Below are 24672 nucleotides of genomic sequence, written 5' to 3'. Positions count from 1 at the left end.
TAACTACATTGATAAGGATATTGTGAATGTCTTGTTTACCATTTCCATGTAAACTTTTAACAGAAAGTGAGATCTGAGTGAGATTTATTTAGACATTCAGTTTGTCTCACCTTGTTCTGTGTCGTTGTGGATTCAGGACTTTGGGATGGCGGAGGAGTTTGCTACCAAAGCTTTGGAGCTTAAACCCAAATCATATGAGGCATATTATGCTCGAGCCCGTGCAAAGCGCAACAGCAGGTAGGAGATCCTTAATTTGAATTCAGATGCTCTCAGCAGAAATTCTGATCATGTTTTGATCAAGATTTTTTCACTATTTTTTCCCATTGCAGGCAGTTTGCTGAGGCATTGGAGGACCTGAAAGAAGCCATAAAGCTTTGTCCTAGCAACCGTGAGATCCAGCGGCTTCTACAGCGTGTAGAGGAAGAATGTAAACAAGTCACCCAGTCAGGGGAAGCGGAACTAGAGCCACCTCCATCTCCTCCCCGGTCTCCCCTCCCTGTAGAAGAGGAGGAGGAACCACCTCGCCATACCCCACCCCCTGAACCACGATTAGATGACATGGAACCTGTCCAGGATCTGTTTGAGGATGATGACTTTCTGGAACAGGAGCTTGAGGCTGTGTCAATTGGCCTTCCCCCTGAACCACGCTCCAATCCATCCAGTCTGCCAATCATCCAAAGTCCACCCCTTTCTCCCATCCATCATGAGTCCTACCTATCTGGTAACTCACCTTTGGGTCAAGCCTTTGAGTTCCACCCAAGCCCCACCACAATGTCTTCTCCTACTCACCATAGCTACCAGTCCTCCTCACCATGCGTCTCCCCCACACACCACAACTCCCACTATCGTCACAGTCCACCTCACACTTCCCCAGCGCATCAGCCATCCTACCGCTTCAGTCCACCCCCCATGGGTACTGGAGGTGTGGATTATCAGAGTCCCCCACCCTCTCCTCTGCGTCGTGGGGCTCCGTATCGAGCCAGCCCACCTGTGGAGAGTGTCTGTCTGTACCGCTCTCAGTCTGGCTCCCCTATCCGCTACCAGCAGGAGCCACTGCCCAGTCGACCAAAATCACCCCTTTCCAAGATGAGCAGCCAACGTTCCTTCCAGCTCCAGTCCCAACCCTCTCAGTGCTCCCAGTCTGCCCAGCATCACCAGGCTCAAGGTCTCCGTCTGCAGCCATCCATGGCTCAGATTGTCCGCACAAACCAACCAGGAAACAGTGTTTATGGTCAACTAGCCCATCCACTTAGCAGCCGCTACCAGGGCAGCTCCATGGATGTGGACAGGGAGCGGGAACGGGAAAGCAGACTGGTCTACCAGCCCTCTCTGGATGGCAGATCTATGCCTCAGGTTCAGTCCAGCCTCAGTGTGGGGGCTCTGTGTCAACATGGGGGCAGGGGTGGCCCTGGAGGAATTCTGGATTCTGGTCTGGGGGCAGATGAGATCCCTCAGCGCCCTGCTTCTGCGTACCGCTCTAGTACCGGGGGTCCAGGCGGGATGCGCTTCAGTCAGACCCCTCAAATTAGTCGCAGCCAATCAGCAGCATATTATCCTGTTTCCAAACATGACCTAGAGAGAGCAGTGGCAGCCTCTGCCATGCCACAGCTAGGCTCACCCGAGATCCCCCACCTTGTACGGAGACCTGTCAGTGCCAACACTAGTGAGCTAAAGCAGCATGTGCCAACTCCCAGACCCCTAATCCACTCACAGAGTGTTAGCCTGCGTTTTTCCCCCTCCAGCAGTAACATCTCCTCCAGCTCAGCATGTAATCTAGGCCCAGGCTTCAGGCCTTCATCCTCTATGGCACAGATGGAGATCCCACTTCAGGCTGCGTACGAGCGTAGCTTTGATGAACCATCAGCACTCTCACCTTCACAGGGGGGGCTGTACCCAGGCGAGACCACCCGCTCACGGAACACTCCGTTCATGGGCATCATTGACAAGACGGCACGGACTCAACAGCAGTACCTGCACCAGCCCTCACGTCCCTGGCAACCTGTGTCACCCCTGGATACAGTTATCACCAGTCCCACATCACCTGCCAACCTGATCCACCAGGCTTCCACAGCCTCCTCTTACAGCCCACCCACGTCGCTCGGCAATATTGCTTATTACAACAAGACCAACAACGCCCAAAATGGGCACATGCTAGAGGATGAATATTATGCCCAGCCTCAGCCCTCCTCCTTGGGCAAGCTCACCAACGGCGGTGCCCGTGATCGGGATCTCCTGGAAAGGGTGAGCCAGGTACCCACATACCAGGATGTGAAGGTGGCACGAACAATGCCAGTAGCACAGGCCTACCAGGAGAATATGTACCGTCAGCTCTCCCGTGATGCTAGGCAAGGCCCCACTTCGCCCATCAAACCAAAGAGACCTTTTGTTGAGTCAAATGTGTGACAAGCACTCGGTAGGTTGGGCAAAAGGGTATGTGTAAAGGAAAGTTGAGGCAAGTGCGAAAAGTGTGTATTTGTACGTGTGAGAGTGTGTGCGTGTATGTGCGTTTGTGTTTGGGTGAAGGATAGTTACAGTGTAGCTGGGCTGTTGACTAAGGGTGTTGTAAAACACCCACCAGGACAGTGTACAGAATCAGCCCCCAGAGACTGAGGTAATGACATTTAATTCATATAGTGAAACAGTTAAACCCTTCCTGAACACATTATAGGTAAGTATGTACAGTATTACTGGCAAAACAGTGATGGGTTTTGAGTCTTGTGGAGAAGGACAGGATTTAACAAAATGCGTTGGTGTCGGCATAGCATTTGGGGACAGGAATGGGTATAATTCTAATTCTTGAATGTCATTTAAAATTCTGCACACAATGAGAAAGCACATCTTTGAGCCTTCCCAGAACTAAAGCCTTCACATTACAGAACTTAACATCTTTCTGTCCATTCCCCCAAAGTTTGTGTGTGTGTGTATGGACGAGAATGCATGGCACTGAGACTGATGACTGAACCATGACACATGCTCCTAAATAAGACTGCTAGATTCTCCAGAGTATACAATATTGAGTTATTCAAAACTGTAAAAATAAATGAATACGTACGTACATAAACAAATAAATTAAAAACTGTCCAGAAAAAAAAATATATAGAACTAACCACTAAACTGTAGTTGCAGAAGAAAAACAAAGGAATATTTATAACTAAGTTATATAATGTACAGAAATACAAAAGCATTAACATAGTTTTGTGTCACTTTTATTTTGGTTTGTCTTTATTTTTCTATTTTATGGTTTTGGAAAATGTTCTGTTTTGAAGATCTGCGTGCAGAGTTTTATCAGTGGAACGGGGGGCATTTACAAACTTTGCATTGTAGACATTCTCTGTGCCTGCCATGTGCCTGCCATGTTTGTTCAATGAAATTCGCTGGTTTCAAGCATTACTAGCAATAAATATGTTTCATTCAGTTGAGCTAATTCTTAACTAAAATTGCACAGTCCAAGAATACAGCATTTTGTGATGACATGAAGGCAAGAACATGTCAGGTAATTATAAAGATCAAGTAACCAAGTATTTTATTTCTTTGAAAATCTTGTGCTCATTTTGCTAGTTGAAATGTCTCACATACTGCAGAGTTTCTAGATGCCTCCTAATATGTTTAATAATACAAGCAGGGCGAGATTCAAGGCTAGTAATAGTTTCAGGGGAGATACTACTAATATTTTTTTCCTTCAGCTGCTGTATTGTACTCAGACACAAACCACTCTTATAGAAATGCATCAATAATTTTCATTTAAACATGTAACCTTTTAATGACTTTTACTTTACTAGTTACTTTATCTGCACTAACTGCCTGTTAAGTTTTGAAGAAAGAAAGCACTTTATTGATTTTAAATAGTTTATTCCTATACTTGTGAATCGTTTTGGTAGGGAAGGTGTTTTCGACAGGGCTGGAGTGAAGCGTACTTCATTGCAAAACATCAATACTGGAAAATTATTTGTGAGTAGATGTCCTTCTAGAAAAAAAAAATAGCCAACAGTTCTTGTCCTTGGTGCAATTCTGATTTCTGAGCAAATGAATGAACAATAATTAAAAGGCGCAAACTATGTTTTTAAAATAGAAGACAATGTGTATATATAGCCTTTATAGTGCACATTCTATCTGCTGTATATACTGGCCAGATGTGTTTACCCCTATGAATCAATCCATCACCTCCTTGTGGCTGGTTCCTCACTCTTCCTGGGTCATGGCCACCATTTATGTAAATGAGTTTCAAAACCAATGAGTGAAATCTGCAGATGACCTGATCCAGTGTCACATGGGTGGCTAGTGCTGAGCAGTATCCTGATGTCTCCCCCTCAATTTTAGTAATACACATATAAAAAATGTGTGTATGTTTCAGATGGGCATCTTGGGGGCCAAATGAGGAACTGGGGGGAGCAAATAACCGGTGCCCTGAACAAACATCCATCTATTCAAACCTTGTCAGAGTTTGAACATGCTCCTGAAAGGTTTGGTTGTTCCATTTTTATTTGGATTTGAGTTGATTTTAATGTACTTGCTTGCTGAGCAGAGTTCTCTTGTCTGTAAATGTGAGCTTTCAGAGCGCTGTGACAAAGTTTAACAAATACAATAAAACAGAATGTGTTTTTACCATTCTTGAAAGACTGTAATCTTTCATGTACTACTGGGAAATGACTATTGTATGATCCGGAAAATAGTGAAATGGTTGTTCTTTTGTTATATAACTTAAAAATGGAATCTAAACTGTATCCTCTGTCACTTCAATAAGGAGTGTCAGTAATATTTTTGTGATAACCTGGGAATGCTGATGGTCTCTTGAATGCAAGATGTCAGTAGAGTGTTGCAGAGTTTAGATAGATTAACAAACACAAAGCATTTCAGAGAAGAGTGAATGACATCTTAATTATTTCAAATTGCCTCACAAAGATTTGACAAAGATATAATACTCAGAAACATGTATTAATGCTGGACTAAACACTTACCCTTAGGTCTGGAAATTCATATTTCAGCTGTCATTTCTTTTGAAGCTAAGTAGATATTAAGTAGATTTTTCCCCCCCAAAAAACGGAACCAACCTTCACCATGGGGAGGTTTTGGAATTCATAAAATAACAATGGTTTTTACACTAAGCATCACTTATAAAACTAACACAGTTTGGTAAACTTCTCTTAGTACAACAATATATGAATGCAACAGCATTTATACAGCAATGGAGAGAGATCCATAAATCTTTACTATTGCCTCCTAATGATTAAAATGTGGACATTTTAAATGTAATCAATCTTGAGGACTCAGGATGAAGACCAGCGGTAATGTCCTTGATTTCCAAGGTGAGTCCCTGGATTGCATTGGGACGGTCATTCCCTTTTTGGCTTGGCTGTGAGGAGATGCACAAGGCCTGGAATCAGCACCATGACAACCTGTGGCACAATGGTGTATTTGACAAAGAAGAGAGAATAGAAGAGAAGAGGGGGAACAGTAGGCAGAGGAAATCGGCCAATGTGGTAAAGTGCCATGGAGGACAGGGCTATGCAGAGCGTTCTTGGGGTCCAGGGCATGTCCCATCCACCAGGCTTCCAGAACTGGGCAAAACCCAAGCCCAGTAAAGCCCCAGCATCACGAGTCAGAGAAGAGAAAGGGGCTGTGTCCATGCGAATCCACTCCGCCCGAGAACACCATTTCTTAGCCAGCGAAATAGACCTGCAGTTTGGAATAACAATGTGCTTGCTTATTACACAAGTTTAATCAAATAAACCAAAACCAAAATTGCTAAGACATTTTCAATTAATTAAAATCTTTGTCAAATAGGTTCACAAAAGCCAATTATTTACTCTCTCTCATTAAGTAGAGCAGCATGTTAATAATCATTCTGTCGAGGCTGCATCCATTTTTTAATTTACTTTGGATTGTTAATTAAATAAACATATTAAGACAATCTAAACCAACCACACCTGACTGGAGCTGTATTTCATTTTGTTCATCAGGAGCAGAATAAGTAAGTCCTAATAAGCACCCATTGCTACTCACTTTTTCCTCTGTGCCAATCACAGGAATAAATACATTAACAAATACGACTTGGCAATGTCTAAAGTACTGATTAGCAGTATGAATTCACATCCATATGGTCTCCAATAGCTGTTCATAAATGACCAATTGCTGATAAATTTACATTGTAAGCCGACATGTTGGCAGCTTGATTCAGGGTCCAAAATATGCCACTCTCCAGGTGTAACTTCTATTGTATGTATTCAAATGCTAGTTTGAACACCTAAGCGGGGGTAATAAAAATAATTTCTCTCTACAAACCTATCAAAATCACAGACTGATGGGGTATGGTAGTTTGTACAAAAAATAAGCCATTTTCCAATAATCAAAGTCTGACATGTGACTGACCGACGGTGGAAGAGATCTTTATCTTCCGGTCCAACAATACATTTGTGTTTGTCAAGATATACACCTTATCATCAGTCACTCAAACCAACTACTGATTTGTTGACCACAATTAAGCTTCTGCGTATCCCAACCTTATATTCAAATGATACAACTTACAATAATGAATTATACATGTAGAGCTGCTTATACAGAGGCGCAGAGCTGGCCCAGATGGTAGCTAACTGGACACTGAGAACATTAAGCACTAGAGCAACAGTGTTGACTTACCAAGACAGGTCAATCCCAAGTTTGCCCAGTCCAGCATAAAAAAGCAAAGCTCCAAAGAGCAAGGCCATGCTGGACCACAGGAAAAACAGTAGAGGGCGATGTTCTGGTATTGAGCGGTTCAGAATTACTCCTAACATTATTCCTGCCAAGGAGAGGAAAAAAAAAACAGCACATAATCAAATACAACGCATGAATCATTTATGCACTTTTACAAAATATTGTTCCAGAGGAACAGATACCTTACACTCAGGATTGTGTATCTCAATTTTATGTCATATACTGTGCAATAATTTGTTTGTACTCTTTATGTTCCTTTCACCCTTGAGTAGCTTCACATCATATTCCATGAGTCCTATGAATATTTAATAATATGTACAGAGGAAGAGAGACGTGAACTGACCAGTCACGAACCCGGCAACGACTTGGTGAGGAAAATGAGCCAAAATGAAGATCCGGGACAGGCCAATTGCCACCAGAGCCATCACATAAAACAGGTAAGGCACCGCTGACAACAGTTTACTGATGTACAGAGAATGATTGAAGGAGAGGAGGAAAAGAAAGAAAGTGAACATTACAAAGAACATTACAAAGCAGCCTTTCTTCAGGTGGATTTTACAACATGGTGCCTTGCCTTACTTACAAGCATAGAAATGTGTAGTTAAAAGTGGAGATAAGTGAACAGTGCTCTCTCTACTGACATAATAATAACAGTAATGATAATAACTGATAGGTTTCAGATTTATGAAAGGAAACCTATGAAAACATCATTCTCCTAGACTGAGATGTCTCTCTGAGGTGAAAAGGAGACGTTAGTACAGATAACTGCTCTATCAAATTAGGACAAAAATATGAGAAATTGAATCAAAATAGTATGGTGCTATGTGACAGTATGTCATAAAGCAAATAACGCTATGTGAAACTCAGTGAATCAGATTGCTGTTAAAAAGCAAACATGTGACTCTTGAAGACCCACCTGCCAGTGCGTGAGTGAAGAAAAGAGGCAAGGCTAGAGACCACCACCCACCAAACTGCACCACTGATCATGAGATGACCAGAGGGACTGCCTAAGACAAATATTTAGCTTATATTACCTTTTCAAGCAAGTTGTACATCATCATAAATACCTATTTGGTGAAAATACCTGGACCAGTTTCACATGTGGCAGGGAACTGTTGGACTTGAGGTTGGTTCTTCTCAAACAAACGAGATTCCCCTATCCACCAAAATGGTCTTTCTCCAAACAATATCCTGAAAATGACGGTGGAGAAGAAAACCGTATCGTATCCTAGATACAATGTTTCGAGTGTGCCATGTGAAAACTTCCATACTTGCCAGACATATTAACATCGATGATATGGGTTCAGTATTATTCATATGAAAAATAATTATTGACGTGGCAAATACTGACCTGGCGATTGGCCAAATCCTTACCATTTTGACACTAGATTAAGCCACTCGGAAAGTGCAGCTATCCAGACAACTGCAATGCCACTTCGTCGGTGAAGATAAAACGTAATTGGAAAAACGAGGAGAAAAGCCGCTTTAGGGTCTCCCATATGAGAAGCAAACAGCCAAAAATCTGTATAGTCTCTTGTTTTCTGCTGAAGAGCCTCAGCCATCAAAACGCCTTGCCTGTGCATTGTTTCCATGTCTTACTATTTCTCTGTAAAGTGAACAGCGCGAAAATGCAGTAAATTAAGCACTGAACATTTGAACGTGTAACGAAACCATGCTACGTTATATGTCTATTTACTGTACAAGCTAGCTGCTATAACAATCAGGCTTGCATGCAAACATTTAATTTAGATCAAAACGTATCAGTTTTGTGATTCACAAGTGGAACAAAAGCCAGGTAGAAATACAAAATGCAGGCAAAATACAAAATCGTTTACATACATCTATTTGCGATCAATCTCTCCTCGAGCTAACCTGTAAATTACTCCACTGTATCCCACGTTCCACCCATCTCATTGAAGTGTTTTCATTTTCATGGTACTTTGAACTCCACGTTGATGCTGATAAAAATGGACGGATACAACACAAGGACAAACATTGCTGTATCGCATTTACGCGTTCAGTGTACCTCTGAGGAATGATGGGGAGGTCTGAGGAGCGGTTTATAGTTTAGGTACATACACTTTCCTTCTATCTGTCTCTCTTTTTTATTTTCCTCTCTTGACGTTGAAATAATTTAGGCCACATTACACGGAGATACAACCAGGCAACAGACAAGGCAAATAAATACATAACGGCACAGATTTAACTCGATGTTAACATCTAAAATATTAGAGTCAGAGTAAGTCATAAATTAAGTAAACGGTCATAAATTAATCTTACGGGTATGCATTACAATCAGAAGAACCATATTTACTTACAGTTTAATCCACATTTCATGACACAAGTAATGCGCAATTGAAACTTTTTTATTGCAGTTCACTATGCCCTTGAAGGAGCAGCGGAACAACATACAAAGATCCAAGGAAAATATAAAACGAATAATTCAGTTACAAATTAATATTCAGTGTACACAAGGGATTATTTGTTTGTTTTTTTGTTTTTGTTTTTTTGTCTTCTTTCCTTCTTCACTGTTTCTTACTTTGTTTCAATTCGTTAAACGAGAAGAGAAGAGAAGAGAAGAGAAGAGAAGAGAAGAGAAGAGAAGAGAAGAGAAGAGAAGAGTTTACAGAATAAACAACGGATATGACAGGGTCAGTGTATGAAATAAAGGGTCCATTTTTGTCAATCCAAGTGTGAACCTAAGCATCTCTACTTGCTCAAGAGAACTCTGCATTGTCATCTGACACGCCCAACATTAGTAAACCACGCCGTCGCATACGTTTACGTAAAGCCTGGCGCTCCGGTTTCCCTGGCGGAGAAGATGGCGGCTCCTGGACCGGGGGAATATTTCAGTGTCGGGAGCCATGTCTCTTGCCTCACCTGTTTGGGCCAACGTTTGCAAGGAGAGGTGGTGGCCTTCGATTACCAGTCCAAGATGTTGACTCTGAGTATCCTTTCTATGTCTCGGAAAACAGATAATCGACAGCCACATTTGCTGCCAGGGGCCTGTGTAGGGTAACCGAAATGTGTCAAATAGTGCTCCGCGCATGCGTGATATATATATCGTTAGCTACCGAGTTAGTTAGCTGCCTAGCTAATCAACTGTCTCTTTCCCCATTCAAAATGTCAGACAGCTGTTTGCTTTCGTATTTGTAGCACGTTTGACTTAACGATGTGATGACATGTTGAATCGCTGAGCCTTAAATCTGTGCATTTAACCAAGGTTCAGGTGTGTTATGATTCAGTGTAAATTACAACCCTTAGCCTGTCCTCGACATGGATCACTATCTGGCAACGCCAAGTGGCATCATGGTAGCTAGCATAGGTCTCTCATTTGCTTGTTTCTGAACTACCTCTGATAGCAAGTGATGTCCTGTATGAATTGACGTTTCGAGTTATGTTTGGTTAACGGCTTATCACGAAATTGTAACTAGTTTAGAAAATTCGCTGATATGATTAACCAAATAAGTATTAAATAGCTAGCTTGGCTAGCCTTATTAGCCATCTATGTAGCTTTACCCTAGCTAACAGCTAGTTTCCGAGGTAACGCGGTACGAGGTTATACAATTGAAGCCACTTAAAGTCTTACAATTTCATAGACAACAAACACATTCCATTAGTTCTTATGGCTTATCAGACCGTCTCAAAAGGCGTTGGGTAGCTAGCTGACACAAGTTTATAAACAGTTGAAGGATAATGGCTTAAACAGCATGCGGCTGTGATTAGCTAGCTAACAGCTTGCTGATCAGTTACTCTGCCAAATTAGCCAACACTAGCTCTGTCAGCTGACTGACATTTCTATCTTTACGTTGATACTACAAAGATATGATGGCATGTCTGCCCGACTGTTTATCAAAATAATTACTATTATTAGCCACTTTTAGTAATTTTATTATCATTTACTCACTGGGATTGATGTGATAACAATGATTTCACAACTCAAGATACCCTTGACAGAAGACAGGGGTAAACTGTCCCTCGGTTTTGGGACAGTTTTCCGGCTCGCAGTTTTAAGCATCCCGGAGTGTTTTAAGATAGTATTGTTATTGTAATTAATCGTTGTACTGGCCCCACTAATCCTCTGTATGTTGAATATTTTCTTGTGTTATGGCACACCGCAATTTGTTGGTATATTTTTGCCTTTCGTGCCATAGGTACAGGATGTTCTCCAAATCGTTTGCATAAAGTGTGTTGACATATCTGTCTCTAATAGTGAGAAAGTACATAGGCAGCGAACAGTACAATCAGAGCACCGGTCCAAATGACTGGAATCAGAAAATCTGGATATTTTGAAGATGAAATTAAATGTGATGAGTTTTACATTCTGCCTTGCATTTAAAACCATGTCTTAACGTGTATGTCAGGGTTACCATTTCATAATGATGCTTTTGGCCAGAGTTTAGACACTAATAATTTTCTGAAAAGCTTCTGGTGAACAAGCCCCAGTAATCGTGGTGTCAGTTACAGAGGTTTTCCCTTGTAGCCATTTTTCCCCCTCATTAACAGCTGGTAGCTGGGCTTTTATTGTGTTTGCTTGAGGTCTTTACTGTTTGAACCTGTATAATATAATGAATGGAAAATACAAAATTATAAGCAAGCTCATTTTAAATTCTCAGTGTCAGTCATTTGCCTATATAATTGTTACTTTTTTTTTGGTAAGGTGAAATATTCAATTGATGCGCAACAGTGTAGGAATGGATCTACAAAAGGCATATTCAGACATGCTGTCACTCAACTGTCCTATGCCCGATTAGTTTTATTTGACTGCAGGATAATGTTTCACGCTGTTGTATACCAGTTGTGCAAGAAATTTCAGGATAGTGTGAGGTTCCTGTTTTAGAACAAAGGTGTGTTCTCTAGGTGTGTTCCCTAATCTATATAGATCGCATTCACTTGCCTTTTCAGGTCCTCTTGCGTGAGTTTGAACTCGTATCACTGGTTGCCCAGAATGGATCACTAAGAAGACAAGAGTGTGTGGGCTTTTTTCACTCCCTCACATGACATGTCGTCTTTTTTTTTTTTCTGTCACAAATTGGTTCACGTTAATTGGAGTAGATAGGCGCATCTCTAATGCTGAACAAATGCTATTACTCATGTATACTAGAAGTCTGGATTTTTGCTTGATTATTATTTACCTTAACTTCTGAACCCTCTCTCAGAATGTCCTTCCTCCAGTGGAAAGCCCAATCTTAGTGATGTCATCCTGATAAACTTAGCTTATGTTTCAGATGTGGATATAATAAACGACCGCACCGAGACTCCACCTCCTCTAGCATCTTTGAATGTTAGCAAGGTAAGAAGACTTCTTTTTCTGCTGCATCCCAAGGCCTATGGGGGAAAGTCTGTCGTTTCAGTTTGTTCGTGTAGAGGATATCATTTGTTTTAGAAAGCCAGATTTATTCTAATATGTCAAACGTGCTTTATTTTTGGTTTGAGTGCCATGTCATTGGATTTATGAAATATGCATATTTCTGGCTAAACATGGGTGCGTATGACTTCATACGCTTCAGAGTGCATCTGTTCAAAAAAAAAAAAAAAGTGGAGTCTTTTCCTTTAAAGGAAAAAGTCACCCTTGTGGAGAGAAAAATCAGCCGTCCACGACACTGATTGTACGTCTGAAGTAATCTCTTATAGTACAGGATAAATCAGTACTGATTTTTTTTTTTTTTAATCTGTCTGTTTCTTTTCTTCCACAGCTTGCCACTCGGGCAAGGACGGAAAAGGAAGACAAGTTATCCCAAGCCTATGCAATCAGTGCTGGGGTTTCAATCGAGGGCCAGCAACTATTCCAGACTATACATAAAACGTAAGACCATCTTAATTCTTCCCGAAACAAGAAACACATACTATTTAAATGTGTTTTCTGGGAACTCTGAAACAGGAACTTAAATTTCTGCTATGTTTTCTCACATGTGTAATGGTGGTTTATGAGGCTTTTTTTGAACAGGAATTTCACTAGGGCATCATTAGCTCAGTTGCAGCGACTCATTTCAGTAGAAAGCCTCTGTGTTAATTGTTCAGTGTACGTCATTTAAATTTTTTGTTCACTATATTATTAAATGAGACGCTTTTAGGTTTTTATCAATTTATGAAAACAAAACTTAACAATATATATAGGAGATTTCATCCATTTTTATGCTTTCATCACCATATTCCAACCTTAAAACAGCTTGGCCAATGGGTTGTGATTTATTCTCAGCTGTAGAGGCTGAGTTTCAGTATTCTGACTGCTGCCATCCTTAACTGGAAACAGTGTGAGCTTGTGTGGCTTAGCTAATTCAAATACTGGCCCTATGTACTCCCTCTGTTTTCACATATAATGAGTTCAGTGTTTTCTTTAAGCTCTGGTGTCACAGCCAGTAGAATGTGTACAGTCGCCATCAATAAAGTCGAATTCAAGTAAGAACACTGTGGTGGGAAAACATTAAAAATTTGGTGAACATAATGTAAATAGGAACAGGAATATGGAGGAAGTTGACCCTTGTTGACATATTGACCCCATTTGACAAGTGTCTCCTTATAATTTAATTACTAGCTTGATTTTTCTCAGATATTGCTACAGTAGATGAATATTTGCTTTTTATGAATATTTTGAAATCCAAGTGGTATATTGGTGTGCAACGTTTACAGCCCGAGAGCAGTAGAGCAGTGAGAATATTAGCAAGGTTACAGAGTATAAAAGCCTTTTGTCTTTTTTTTTCTTTCTTTTTTTTAATACTTATTTAGCATTTAAAAATATTTTTGTGCCTTGTAAGTTGTCACAGAAGATGGGTTTTAACAAATAATGTAAAACATGGAACATTTGATTACTAAGCGATCCGAGTGACTGACGCACACTGAAGAGTTACTGTGAGCTTGGTAGCCTGTGTTGGCCTCAATTAGACTTCCTAGTCAGTCTTCTGAGTAGACCAGAGACAATCACTCCAGGAGTTCAGCCAGCCATTCTAGTGACTGAACAAAAGATGCCCCATCACTGTCTGAGACCTTGTTTAGATTGTGTGTGTGTGTTTTGTTTTTTCCTGTTGCAGCATCAAAGACTGTAAATGGCAGGAGAAGAACATAATTGTGATGGATGATGTCGTAATCTCACCACCATACCAGGTGGAGAACTGCAAAGGCAAAGAGGGAAGCGCTTTAAGTCATATACGCAAAATTGTGAGTATCCTCTCTGCTGTCTCTTGGCCTTGCCTGGGTGAAGTGTTTCTGTCATTTCAGTCAAAATAAGATTTGTACAATGAGCGCACACAAGTTCTCAGTGTACCTGAGTCTCAGGGTCAGCAAAATAAACACAGAAGACGACAAGATAAAGAAGAGAAATGCCACCAGTCACAGGCATCATCGCCCAGACAAACTCCGATGTTTTTTTTGTTTTGTTTTTTTTCATTTCTGTTTGGACTACAGTGCAACAAATGTATGTTCACACAGCATTTATGATTACGTCTTTCTGTTTTTCTCCACCAGGTTGAGAAACATTTTAGAGATGTGGAAAGTCAGAAGTCGTTGCAGCGTTCACAAGCACAGCAAACACAGAAGGACTCATCTTTATCCTCCTGAGAAGGGGGGCGTGTTGGCCGAGGAAGGCATCACGGGCATTGGGGGCCCACTGCCAGGCTAGGCCGGCGTTCTTCTCCCCACCCCCCCAACAGTGTCGGTATCGGAGGGTGGGGGCACCAAGGCCTTGGGGTCAGGAAGATCAAATAAAAACAAAAACTAAAAAAAAAAAAAAAAATGTAAAGAATAAAAAACTGAGAGAGAGAGAGAGAAAGAGAGAGAGTGGAGAGAGTTCATCTTAAATTAGACTTTATAAAGATAATTTAAAACACCAAGCATAAAGCAACCATACTTTCCTTGACTAACTTTCAGCATCTTACCCCTCTGCCCCCTCCTCTTCCTCTGTTTCCTCTTTCCAAACCATCCTTTTGTTTTCTTCCTTTTCTCCGTCATCCCTCCTTTGCCTTTAATTCCATTTTGTTTTGAAAAGGAAAAAAGGAGCAGTCAGAAAAGCTTGTTAGCTTCATTTCCTTTCTTTCTTTCCCTCTTTTTTTTTTTTTTTTTTGCCATTTTCATGATCTACCAGTGTCTGTATTTTCTGTATTTTAAACAAAATGTGACTTGAAATGCCACACTTTAAAAAAAGGACATTTTCTAAAATAAAAGTAACAAAAATTCTGACTGAAATCCTGTAATATTAATAACTTTTTGAAATATACTTCATTAACTGAGGAACGGTGTACTCCCTGCGGTTTCACCGTTATGAACAGCCCTTGCCTTGCATGCAGTTATGAATCACGAATTATTGCTGTTATTGGCACTTAGCAACGGTTACATATCTCAAAGAAGTAGTAAATGACAGACAGACAGTCATCTTTGGGGGTTTCATACGTGCCTTTGTAATGTCAGCAACAGTTCATATCACTGATACGTTTTCTCTGAATTTACCCATGCAACGTCTGTTGTTACTGCTTGGGAAAGGGTTCGTTTACTTTTTGTTAAGTAGTTGGGGAGCTCACATTGTCAGCTGTGCCCATTTATGCCTTTTAAACTGAGTCTTAGTAACCCAGGACATTGACAGTGCTTACCTTTTGTAAGCTGTTATTTTAAGAGTGTTGTTTGGTAAAGCTGATGGAATGAGGAATTTTATGATCACACCCATGTTTTTGGAGGTAATTTATTATTGCTTTCCTTTCTTTATTCTTTAACTATGAAATGGTTATATTATAAGTCCATGTAGTATACAAGCCGTTTTTCTCGTGCTTATTGAGATTCCGGAAGAGTGCTATTAGAGACAGATCCTGTTCTCGGACAACAATGAGATACAATCATTAGTCACGTTCTTTCTCTAAATTTAGAAGAGAAAGCAATTATACATGCTTTATCCAAGCCGTTTTCTTAAAATATTAAAAGGTCTGAAGTCAGACGAGCTCATACGCTTGACCCTGGGTCACGTAAGGACACGGATGACTGATCCTTGGGGTTACACTTGAACAAGCTTCAAGGTGCTGTAAATCAAATATGCGTGACAGGTGTAGTCTGCCCTGTTACTTTTCCGTTGTGATCGTGATAAGAGTGTCTTTACTTACAGGTACACGTTGCTCAGCTCTCAGTCGGTGGTTCATTTATTATTTAGTTGTACCAAGGACTCTTGTTTCTGTAATGATGTCGTATAACTTAAATACCCGAGTACGAGACCCAGACAGAACTGAGTGTTTCATGCCGGTGGTCGCTGCAGTCCGCCTTCAACCCATGATTCATTTAGGTCCGTTCTTTAAGGGCAGAATCTGAGTTGCACATTGAAAAGAGGCGACTTCAGCAATTCCAAAATGCAGCCGAGGTGTCAAGAGATTTTCGGGAAACTAACAGGTAATGTCAAATTCGATTTTAAAGTGAGTGCTGCGGTCAACATTCATACGGCATTGACTTACAACAGTATGGTTTGAGCCTGCAAATTGTTTATTTTAATTTTATGATTTCTTATTTTCAAATAGTGTCTTTCCATGCATGACACAACAGGATTTACGTCATGTACTAAATCTCCGCGCATCTGTGGAAACTGTTTGCACCAAAATGACGATGGGCACAAACCCTGATTAAAAATGATTAAGCGATTAAAGTCTTTATATAATTTGAATATTTTACATAACAAAGATATAAATCCAGTCCACTGTGAGCCAAAGTCGATCTAATATTTTTCTCGCCCGCTGCTCAGAGTAGATCAGTATTCACAGTGCGTTCCTTTGCTCACAACAATGTCTAAAGCCCATTTTCTCGTTTGAAAAGTAATCCTTGTTTTGCGGGTTTTTGGATTCCCTCGCATTTTCAGGTCGGCCGATGGAGAGGACAGCCTGTGAATTTTCTCCGCGGGATTAGAGTCTAATCCAGGTGTTCTCTCGACATCGTTATTCGGGCACTATTTGGATCAACACCCCGAAATGTTCTGCACTATTTCTCTCATCCTTCTCGCTTTCTTCATGGTGGAAAGTTCTAAACTGTGTTCTCACCAGTGTCTTTGTTATGATGCATCAAATATTGTGGACTGTCGGTCTCGTAAATTCACTCACATTCCACATACCATTCCTCATGGCACTTGGTTTCTGGACCTCAGAGAAAATAAACTGGCGGAGCTGAAAACTACTTCTTTTAGTGGTATATGGGCATTGCAAATTCTGCTGCTCTCAACCAATGACATCCAGGTGCTGCAATCCCAGGTGAGCCTGAGCATTATTTCCACAACAACTTGATCAACTTTATGTAGACTTTTGTAATGTTCTTGCTCTCTTTCCTGCTATTGTAGGCTCTTTCCTCCCTGTCTTTTCTGGAGAGGCTGGACCTGAGCCACAACAAGCTCCAGCTCCTTCCTCTAGACTTCTCAGAGGGGTTGACTTCACTTAAAAACCTTCAGCTGGATCACAATGCCCTGGAGCATCTTAAAACACCTTCTTTGGAGCACTTAGAGAGCCTTGAGAAACTTGATCTCAGCCACAACTACATCCAAGTCATAGATGTTGGGACATTTCATGGCCTCTCCTGTCTACGATATCTCAACCTGGCATGGAATCGACTAACAGTGCTTCAAGGAGGTTTGTTAACAATGCAGCAGGGGTTGAGCATCCTCTTGCTTGGCCACAACAACATTTCCAGCATTGAAACAGAAGCCCTAAGTCCTTTAAAGAGCCTCACATTTCTCGGTTTGGAGGCCAACCAGCTAGAAAGTCTCAAATTCAAGACGTTCTTGAATCTCCAGACGCTTGGCACACATCTTCAACTATCAGAGAACCCATGGACGTGCAACTGCGAACTACATCGCGTCTTCAACAAAATACTTCATGTTCGACACCTCCATGTGGACACTTACTGGAACATCACCTGTCATGCACCTCATCAGCTGGCGGACACATCACTTGCTTTGGTGGACAGTCATCTATGTATGGGTGAAACAGCCACTGTATTGCTCATATGTGGCACTGTGATGGTTACTGTGGTAGCTGCATTAGTAATGGCGGAACGGAAACGTAAGGAGAAAAAGTGGATGCAGGGAAAGCATGGTAGCGAATCAGAAGCCCCTTTGACGTAGAGTAAACGAACATGCATTGCACATTATTTCTTTTGTAAAATACATCCCATGCATATCTCTTCTGTGTCGTTATATAACTTTAGTTGGACAGCGAGTAATAGGGGGTAGATTCTGAGGCTGGAAATAAGAGCCCTGCATGGGCTGGACACGCCAGCGGAGCATTTGATCAGGAGTCCTCAGGTGTGACGCAAGTGGAGGGTTTGTTTACTGTGCGAGACTTGATACTGAGACAACCCAAACTGAAAGACAGTCTTTTACTTTATTTATTCATGACTCTTTATTTAACCACATTTCAGTGATGCAAAAACATTTTAAAAAAGAACAATATATGCACACACACACACACCGTTGTATTTTGCATTCATAGACAAACCCAAAAAAACTATGATGGAGTTCAAAAGATACATATTTGGGATGTTTGACAGTGTCTCAGTATTTCATCTATTACATTTGAGGAATTTTATTCATGCAGTTTGCTTCACAATTGTTTTTTCAGTGTTAAGTCATTAAAAAAATGAACTGTCAGACATATGTCCCGCATTTTCCTGTTAGCAATGGCACAGGTTTATAAATCTTCACAGATGCTTTCAGACCTTTAAAGACCTTTTAACACTCAGAAGGAGATTTGCAAAAGTCTCAACTCTGTTGACAGATAAAGGAAATTATGCTGCATCTTTTTATTCACGTCTTATTCTGACATTTTAAGTTGTGGGAACACATACAAAGCTCTCAAAATGGAAATCTCTTTCAACATCATGTATTCAGCGATTCAGACCAGATGATCTCAATTAATGTGAATTGCATACATATATCCCACAGCAGCATTAGCACTCTGTTGTGTAATATTTACCTTATCAATAATACAGTACCAAAATTAGATGACTTTGCATCCATCTAATGTTAAGACTATCCTGAAAACGTTCAAATTAATGATACAACAGCATTTAGTACAACAAAACAAGTCAAAACAATAACTGTTTAGTAGACAGATAGTTTTATACCAGTAAAAGGAATGCAAACTAAAATGAATGTTGTAGTGTGTGAATAAATTCTTGACAATCTTTTAAACGTCATAGATGTGACAAGATTGCTTCCCTTTTTATTTCCACAACACTGAAAAAGAATCAGCATAAACAACCAACATATCCTAAAACAAGCTCAGCTTTAAAACCAATAGTGTCTATTCGAATATTCAAATATTTTGAGCCTTATTTACAGTTTATACTATGCATAAAGCTCAAACAAAATGTAAACAGTTCACGCTTTCAAAACCACTAAAGGCGTTAGGAGGCTCTTGATTTTCCTTTTTGAAAGTGAAGGTTGATGCTGAAGGTAAAGGACATTCTGACTACAGGATGAAGTAAGGCTGTTATCCACCTCACCTGTAGGATATATGAGTGTGACAGGTCTTTTCAGCCTGAGAGACAGCAACCATTATCCCTTTATCAAGTCAAGTCATCCCCTGAGATTAAGGTTTCAACTCAGCCATTATTCCAAAACAGGCAACTTTCTACGCTGGCTGAGCTTCAGATGCCTCTTCTTACGTTCGGTTCCTCAGCCGTCAGTGGCTAAAATAAGCACCGCCCCAAAGATCCCCACGTTCTGCCCGATGAGTTTCATCTGGTTCCAGAACTCCACGCGTCGCGTATGATGCCAGTAACCAAGGTTACCGTCAATAAAGAGCACCACCAGAGGGAGCAAAGTGGCCAGGATTTGGGCAGAAAGCCTTACATAGCAGCCAGAGAGGAAGGATAGAGCCAACACTCCAAACACAAGGACTAGCAGCTGAATAGTGATCTCTCCACCTGGGATGTGGTTGAGGAAAGCCTGTCTGTCTTCCTGGCTATGCTGAAGAGAGTAAACCTAGAGAAGGGTGACAGTACAACACTCAGTAAATCTGCTACAGCCTATTGTAAAAGAATTTGCTCAGCTTTTTCTAAAACGGATACAATGCTGACAACACACAGCTGTTCTAATGAATTTATAAAAGGCTTGAAGCTTGCTACGCTGAAGAATGCAGCATGTTTGTGATGTTTCAAGAATGGCATTTGCACCTCTACAAATAAGGAGTGACTGAAAGTTAATGACTGCACAAATATTCTGTTTACATCTCAAGCCCGTCTAATCATTACTTCAAGCTGAAAAAGTAATGGAAAATGCCATTTGCATTTTGATTTACAAAAGCCTTTTCTTCTGCTAGATCTGAGTACACCATCGGATTTACATAACTGTGTGCATGAAATGAACTTATCTAACTTCAGTGTTTGCTGACTATCCACAGAGGAAGAGTGTCCTCTCTTAATTAAACATTTAGTGCAAAACTCCCATCTCTATTTTCTGTTCACTGTGCATTACAATGAAAATGGCTTTGTCTAATCTGAGAAAACATAGGAACACTTGCAGCAGTTTTAGGAAATTTTCATTTAACAGTAAAGTCAAAGGTTGCACAGGTCAATAATAAACATCGACATTACTGTGTAAGGAAAACTCACCACACATATCAGGTATATCCCCAAGAAGACCTGTCCAGTGGACTGTAGTGAACGGGTACGAGGCTTCTGTCGGTATACTTCTCCAGCACCACTGGCCAGTACCAGAAACCCTCCAATTATAGCCAGTGCCCTGGAGTACATCCGAACCTACGAAGAAATGGAGGAAATGTGAACGCTACTAACAGAAAAAAAAAGTGTGGTGACACTAATGTAGTGTTCTGTGAAAGGACTTTTCATTTTCTTGTCCAAAAACATCAACATATGTCAAAAAGCATTTAAAAAAAAAATTCCCTCTGATGTGGTACAGAAACAAGGTATTGGAATACACACCTTCAACCAGTCGCCATAGTGCACCCTCCCGCCAACATAAGACACATATGTACTGAAAGCCAGTTCAATGGCTGCTCCAAGGGCAAACCATCTCCTCTTCACCCCAAAGGACATGAAGCTGGCGCACAATACTGAAACTCCCATATCTATGTACAGATAGGGCACCTCGATATCAGGTTTTCTACAGAGCACAAAACAGATATGTAAGTATGTTGTGACAGTTTAGGTGGCTAAACAGATGACAGGCAATTTAACGTATTTAAGTACAATCACAGAAGTATCCCAGAGAGTACAAAGTATAAAAACCCTTAAGACGAACAGTGAATTCTTTGTTATTTTTGTAAAGTGTTCTCCGTGAGCAACAACTTGGCTAAATTACAGAATGACACGACCAAAGCATTTCGTTCAACATCTGGATGTAAGTAATTTGAGGAAAGATCTGGGCGTTCCTTACATTTAAACCGCGAGAAATGTGAATAAGTTATAGGGTGGTGACAAGTATCCAATGCATACTGTCACATCAAACACATGACGTTACTGCCGTAAAAATGGGCTAAATGTAACCAGATGGTAACGTTAACTTCCAGTGTCCAGGAAGATCCTTCACTGTAGGTTTAAAATAGGCTATCTCTCCTCAGCACCGTGCAAAAAGTCATTTTAACGTGTGAGACATTTTATCGGATATAGGTGGTGATATAATAAATCCGTAACTTAAGCAAGCACGAAATATACATATTTTATATATATATATATAAAACAGATAACGTTATAATTCATCCAGTTACTTTGGTGCGCGTCCAGTGCACGGCTACTCGGCTAGCTATTTTCCTTGTCTGTCAACTTTAGCACATCAGTGGTACACCTCACCTCTTCACATCAGCCCGCTCGGCAAAAAGCATCAGCATGCTGAAACAGTTCCAAAACCCAAATCGGGTCAGGATAAACGCTCCGAATTGCGAAAAGAACCTCAATGCCTTTTTTCTGCTAGGAGCAGCCATGTTCACACAGGGCGGAAGTTTTGTATTAGAGTCTACTATCGTCGAAGATTAAGGAAGACGTAGAATGGACATCTACTGGGGGGGGGGATGTGCATTTCTGCCACCTAGTGTGTAATTTGGAAACAATGGATAAAAAAACATATGAAAATATACGACGTCCAACAATGAAATTATTTTACTTTATTAATTACTTTATTTTACTTTTATACTGTTTTTATGAAATACATAAGTGTTTTAAAGGTCTACTCAGTTTCATGTAGAATTCAGTGATATTCAGTAATAATAGAATAGTTTATTACCATAGGCTATAATTGCTGGTCAGTTAGTAAATTCGAAATGTATCTGTCTTTGAGCATTGTGATTACTTAATGAGCAGTGCAAGCTCTCTAGCCTATATGCTATGTATGTTTTGAGTATTATCTCATAATTACGGATTATTATTCCGATTAACAAAATTGTTGAAAGTGCATACAATCAATATGATAGAATGACCCCACCGAAATCTATGAAGAAAAGCAACAAAATACGTCTCTCTCCGTGTTTTGGGACTACTTCTCTCCAGATGGATGATACATGGACTTTTATTTTGAAGACAATCATGAGCTCGAGCACAGCGCGTCAAACGCATCAGATTGCGTCAATTTTTGTTGACGGAACAGAAGGGCAAGTACGGCCTCTTGTTTCTCCATTGTGTTGTTTCCCCCTTTGGATAATAGTTAACTTGAGCGTTGCGTCCATACAAAGCATAGTTTTTACTATTTAAGTTTCCTAGTTAAGAGGTTAAGGCCACGTGATGTCCGACGTCTCGCGCTTTCATACACAACTCGCGTCAATCATGCAAGTGCTTGCCAACGCGGCTGTGGCCGAAATTTTGGAGCTCGTGAATGAGGGCTACACGGTTCTACGTTTGGAAATCTCGCGCCATCAGGAAGAGAACGCGGGGCTACAGAGAAAACTGCAATTGCTGGAGCTGCAGGCTGCGCGACAGAATGAGGAGCGTAAAGGACGCTGCTCCCAGTCTGACAGCTCCGAGGCAAAAGCTCTTGGTGAGTTTTAACACAAAGCTTGTCTCGCCTGCTGCAGTGATGGCTCTCCTGTTTAGACAGTCACGATACTGTTTTTAACAATGCCCGTTGTTGACAGGTGAGCCCATGAGCGATGCTGCAAGGGAACGAAATCCGGATGCTGATAGCTATGGAACAGCCCAGACTCCTCCAGATGTCGTTCCAATTCAGGTGGTCTGTCAAAGCACACACACACACGCACACACACAAATCTCACTTGCTTTATCAGTTTAGTAAGGTAATGTGATGTCAGTAAATTAAGCATAATGCAAAGGCATATGTATTTTGTCACAGTTTTTCAAGGATGGAAAGAATATGGGAGTTTTAGATTTCTCTTTTTTTGCCTTGCAGGAAGAGGAAGAGAGAAAGTGTGATGTAACTGAAATAAAATCCCAGAGTAATCGGAGTGGCAGTAAATCGAAAGGGACACATGGTAAGCAATCACTGTCTAGCACACACAGACACTCCAGCACAGTAATTTATGTCATCAGTGTATCGGTGGTTCAGTTGGAATGGCAGCTGGTCTTGGTGTTAGTGTACTGGCTGATGGAAATCAATGGTTGTACAATGTAAAAATAGTTCAGGATTTTGTTGTCATGTCTTCTTTAATCTGTTCACTAGATGGAATGGAGGGATGCTTCCCTGGTGCTGACAAACAGGTGCCTCCATCAATAGAAAAAGAAGAGAAAAATAATGTACACCTCTTGGAGTGGAAGACTGAAGAAATGGATGAAGCTACTTCAAGCTCAGAGTCAGAGAGACACTCTGAAAACCAAACACAAGCCAGCGCATTAAATTCACATCCTGACACTCTCAACACACTTCCCATGCATTTGATAGATAACGTACACAGGGCATTTGATGGACATGCTAGTACACATTCAACTGATAAACACTCCTATGCAGTCAGACTCACAGAAGACCTACAAAGCTCCTTCCCTCTGAACTCTGAGCTCCCTGTAGAGCATGCTCTTAACAGAGCAAGACATTCGCAGCAAACATATACTCTCCACCAGGGGGGGCTCTTAGAGTCAGAACACACACCGCACACACTGGAGATGGAACAAACATCCTCCCAGCCTGTGTTCAGGGCCTCTGACCCTCCGGTCTCTATAGAGATTGGGGCAGACGGAGTAAAGCTTTTTATCTGTCCATTTTGTGGAAAAACAGTGACGCGGCAGAAGAATCTCAGTTCGCACCTGCGTGTCCACACGGGAGAGAAACCGTTCAGCTGCATGCAGTGTGGAAAACGTTTCTCTGATGCAAGCAACCTTAAACGGCACCAGACGATTCACACAGGCGAAAGACGTTACATTTGCTTGCGTTGTGGAACTCGTTTCACTCAGTCAAATTCGCTGAAAAAGCACAAGAGCCGTTGCACTCTTTAAAACCAAAGACTTAATTACTGAGAGATGGTTGTTAAAAACTGCAGAATAAATCATGAAACAGGCTAACACACATAGGTAGATGCATCCACACACACACACACTTACAATTATTCACAGATACAAACTAAAACACATTCCCATACAAATTCAGCTGTTTTAACTGATAGCGTCAATAAAATTTTATTTATCTCCCGAATCTTGTATGGACGTTTATTGGGGATGTAAAAATTTCTTTCCCTCCAGTGTTCCTGTCACTATAATATCAATATGTTCTGAAGTGATTTGTGCAGAAACAATGAAACAGATTTTCACAGATGATGTTGTAGCTGATATTTAATTGCTTATGTTACATGGGATCTAGGGCTAACTTCACAAATCACAGTTTGTTACTTTGTTTTCATAATGAGCCATGCTAACATGGACACTCCTTCAAATACAGTTGTTAATTTCCTGATTCATTATCTATATCCTAAATGTTTCCTTTCACACATTGTTTTCATGGAAATCTAAAGCTGATTTGCATATGATTTGCATATGATAGCAGTGTTGTTTTCAGTGTAAGTAAACAGTTCAGAAGCTAAGTAAACAGGCACTACAACCTCAGGCTCCATAAATATTTAATCATAAACCCATAAACCA

The 24672-nt window shown here is 40.8% G+C and overlaps 5 protein-coding genes across 7 annotated transcripts in view; 3 read left to right on the top strand and 2 right to left on the bottom strand.

Annotated features, from left to right (window-relative positions):
- Positions 1–2403, top strand: part of tanc2b (tetratricopeptide repeat, ankyrin repeat and coiled-coil containing 2b) — a 41858-nt gene extending 39455 nt beyond the window's left edge. The window contains exons 23-24 of the mRNA XM_030774218.1: positions 137–237; positions 330–2403. Coding sequence (XP_030630078.1) covers positions 137–237; positions 330–2403 — 2175 coding nt within the window. The remainder of the gene's footprint in view (positions 1–136; positions 238–329) is intronic.
- Positions 2404–4848: 2445 nt separating this feature from the next.
- Positions 4849–8596, bottom strand: g6pc3 (glucose-6-phosphatase catalytic subunit 3). Of its 2 annotated transcripts, none has more exons than XM_030774353.1 (7): positions 8563–8596; positions 8065–8296; positions 7775–7881; positions 7607–7697; positions 7034–7152; positions 6634–6775; positions 4849–5673 (listed from the first exon to the last, which is right to left on the bottom strand). In XM_030774353.1, the coding sequence occupies exons 2-7, from the start codon at positions 8280–8282 to the stop codon at positions 5331–5333; spliced, it is 1020 nt and encodes a 339-aa protein (XP_030630213.1). In that variant the 5' UTR covers positions 8283–8296; positions 8563–8596; the 3' UTR covers positions 4849–5330. The 2 variants fall into 2 exon arrangements, with proteins under 2 accessions (XP_030630213.1, XP_030630212.1); XM_030774352.1 differs by having other exon boundaries at positions 8530–8595.
- Positions 8597–9491: 895 nt separating this feature from the next.
- Positions 9492–14399, top strand: lsm12b (LSM12 homolog b). Of its 2 annotated transcripts, XM_030774027.1 has the most exons (5): positions 9492–9638; positions 11850–11983; positions 12387–12496; positions 13719–13845; positions 14152–14399. In XM_030774027.1, the coding sequence occupies exons 1-5, from the start codon at positions 9512–9514 to the stop codon at positions 14242–14244; spliced, it is 591 nt and encodes a 196-aa protein (XP_030629887.1). In that variant the 5' UTR covers positions 9492–9511; the 3' UTR covers positions 14245–14399. The 2 variants fall into 2 exon arrangements, with proteins under 2 accessions (XP_030629887.1, XP_030629888.1); XM_030774028.1 differs by lacking the exon at positions 11850–11983 and having other exon boundaries at positions 9492–9598.
- A 2220-nt stretch (positions 14400–16619) lies between these two features.
- LOC115812584 (leucine-rich repeat-containing protein 70) lies at positions 16620–17761 on the top strand. Its single transcript, XM_030775070.1, has 2 exons — positions 16620–16895; positions 16982–17761. Exons 1-2 carry the CDS (start codon positions 16620–16622, stop codon positions 17759–17761), a joined length of 1056 nt encoding a protein of 351 aa, XP_030630930.1.
- Positions 17762–19037: 1276 nt separating this feature from the next.
- Positions 19038–21581, bottom strand: tmem101 (transmembrane protein 101). Its single transcript, XM_030775796.1, has 4 exons — positions 21451–21581; positions 20584–20764; positions 20254–20400; positions 19038–19624 (listed from the first exon to the last, which is right to left on the bottom strand). The coding sequence occupies exons 1-4, from the start codon at positions 21579–21581 to the stop codon at positions 19316–19318; spliced, it is 768 nt and encodes a 255-aa protein (XP_030631656.1). The 3' UTR covers positions 19038–19315.
- Between the last annotated feature and the right edge of the window lie 3091 nt (positions 21582–24672).

Source organism: Chanos chanos, chromosome 5 (assembly GCF_902362185.1).
Source record: "Chanos chanos chromosome 5, fChaCha1.1, whole genome shotgun sequence".
In the NCBI taxonomy this organism is placed as follows: Eukaryota; Metazoa; Chordata; class Actinopteri; order Gonorynchiformes; family Chanidae; genus Chanos; species Chanos chanos.
This window is presented reverse-complemented; position numbering and strand designations above follow the sequence as displayed.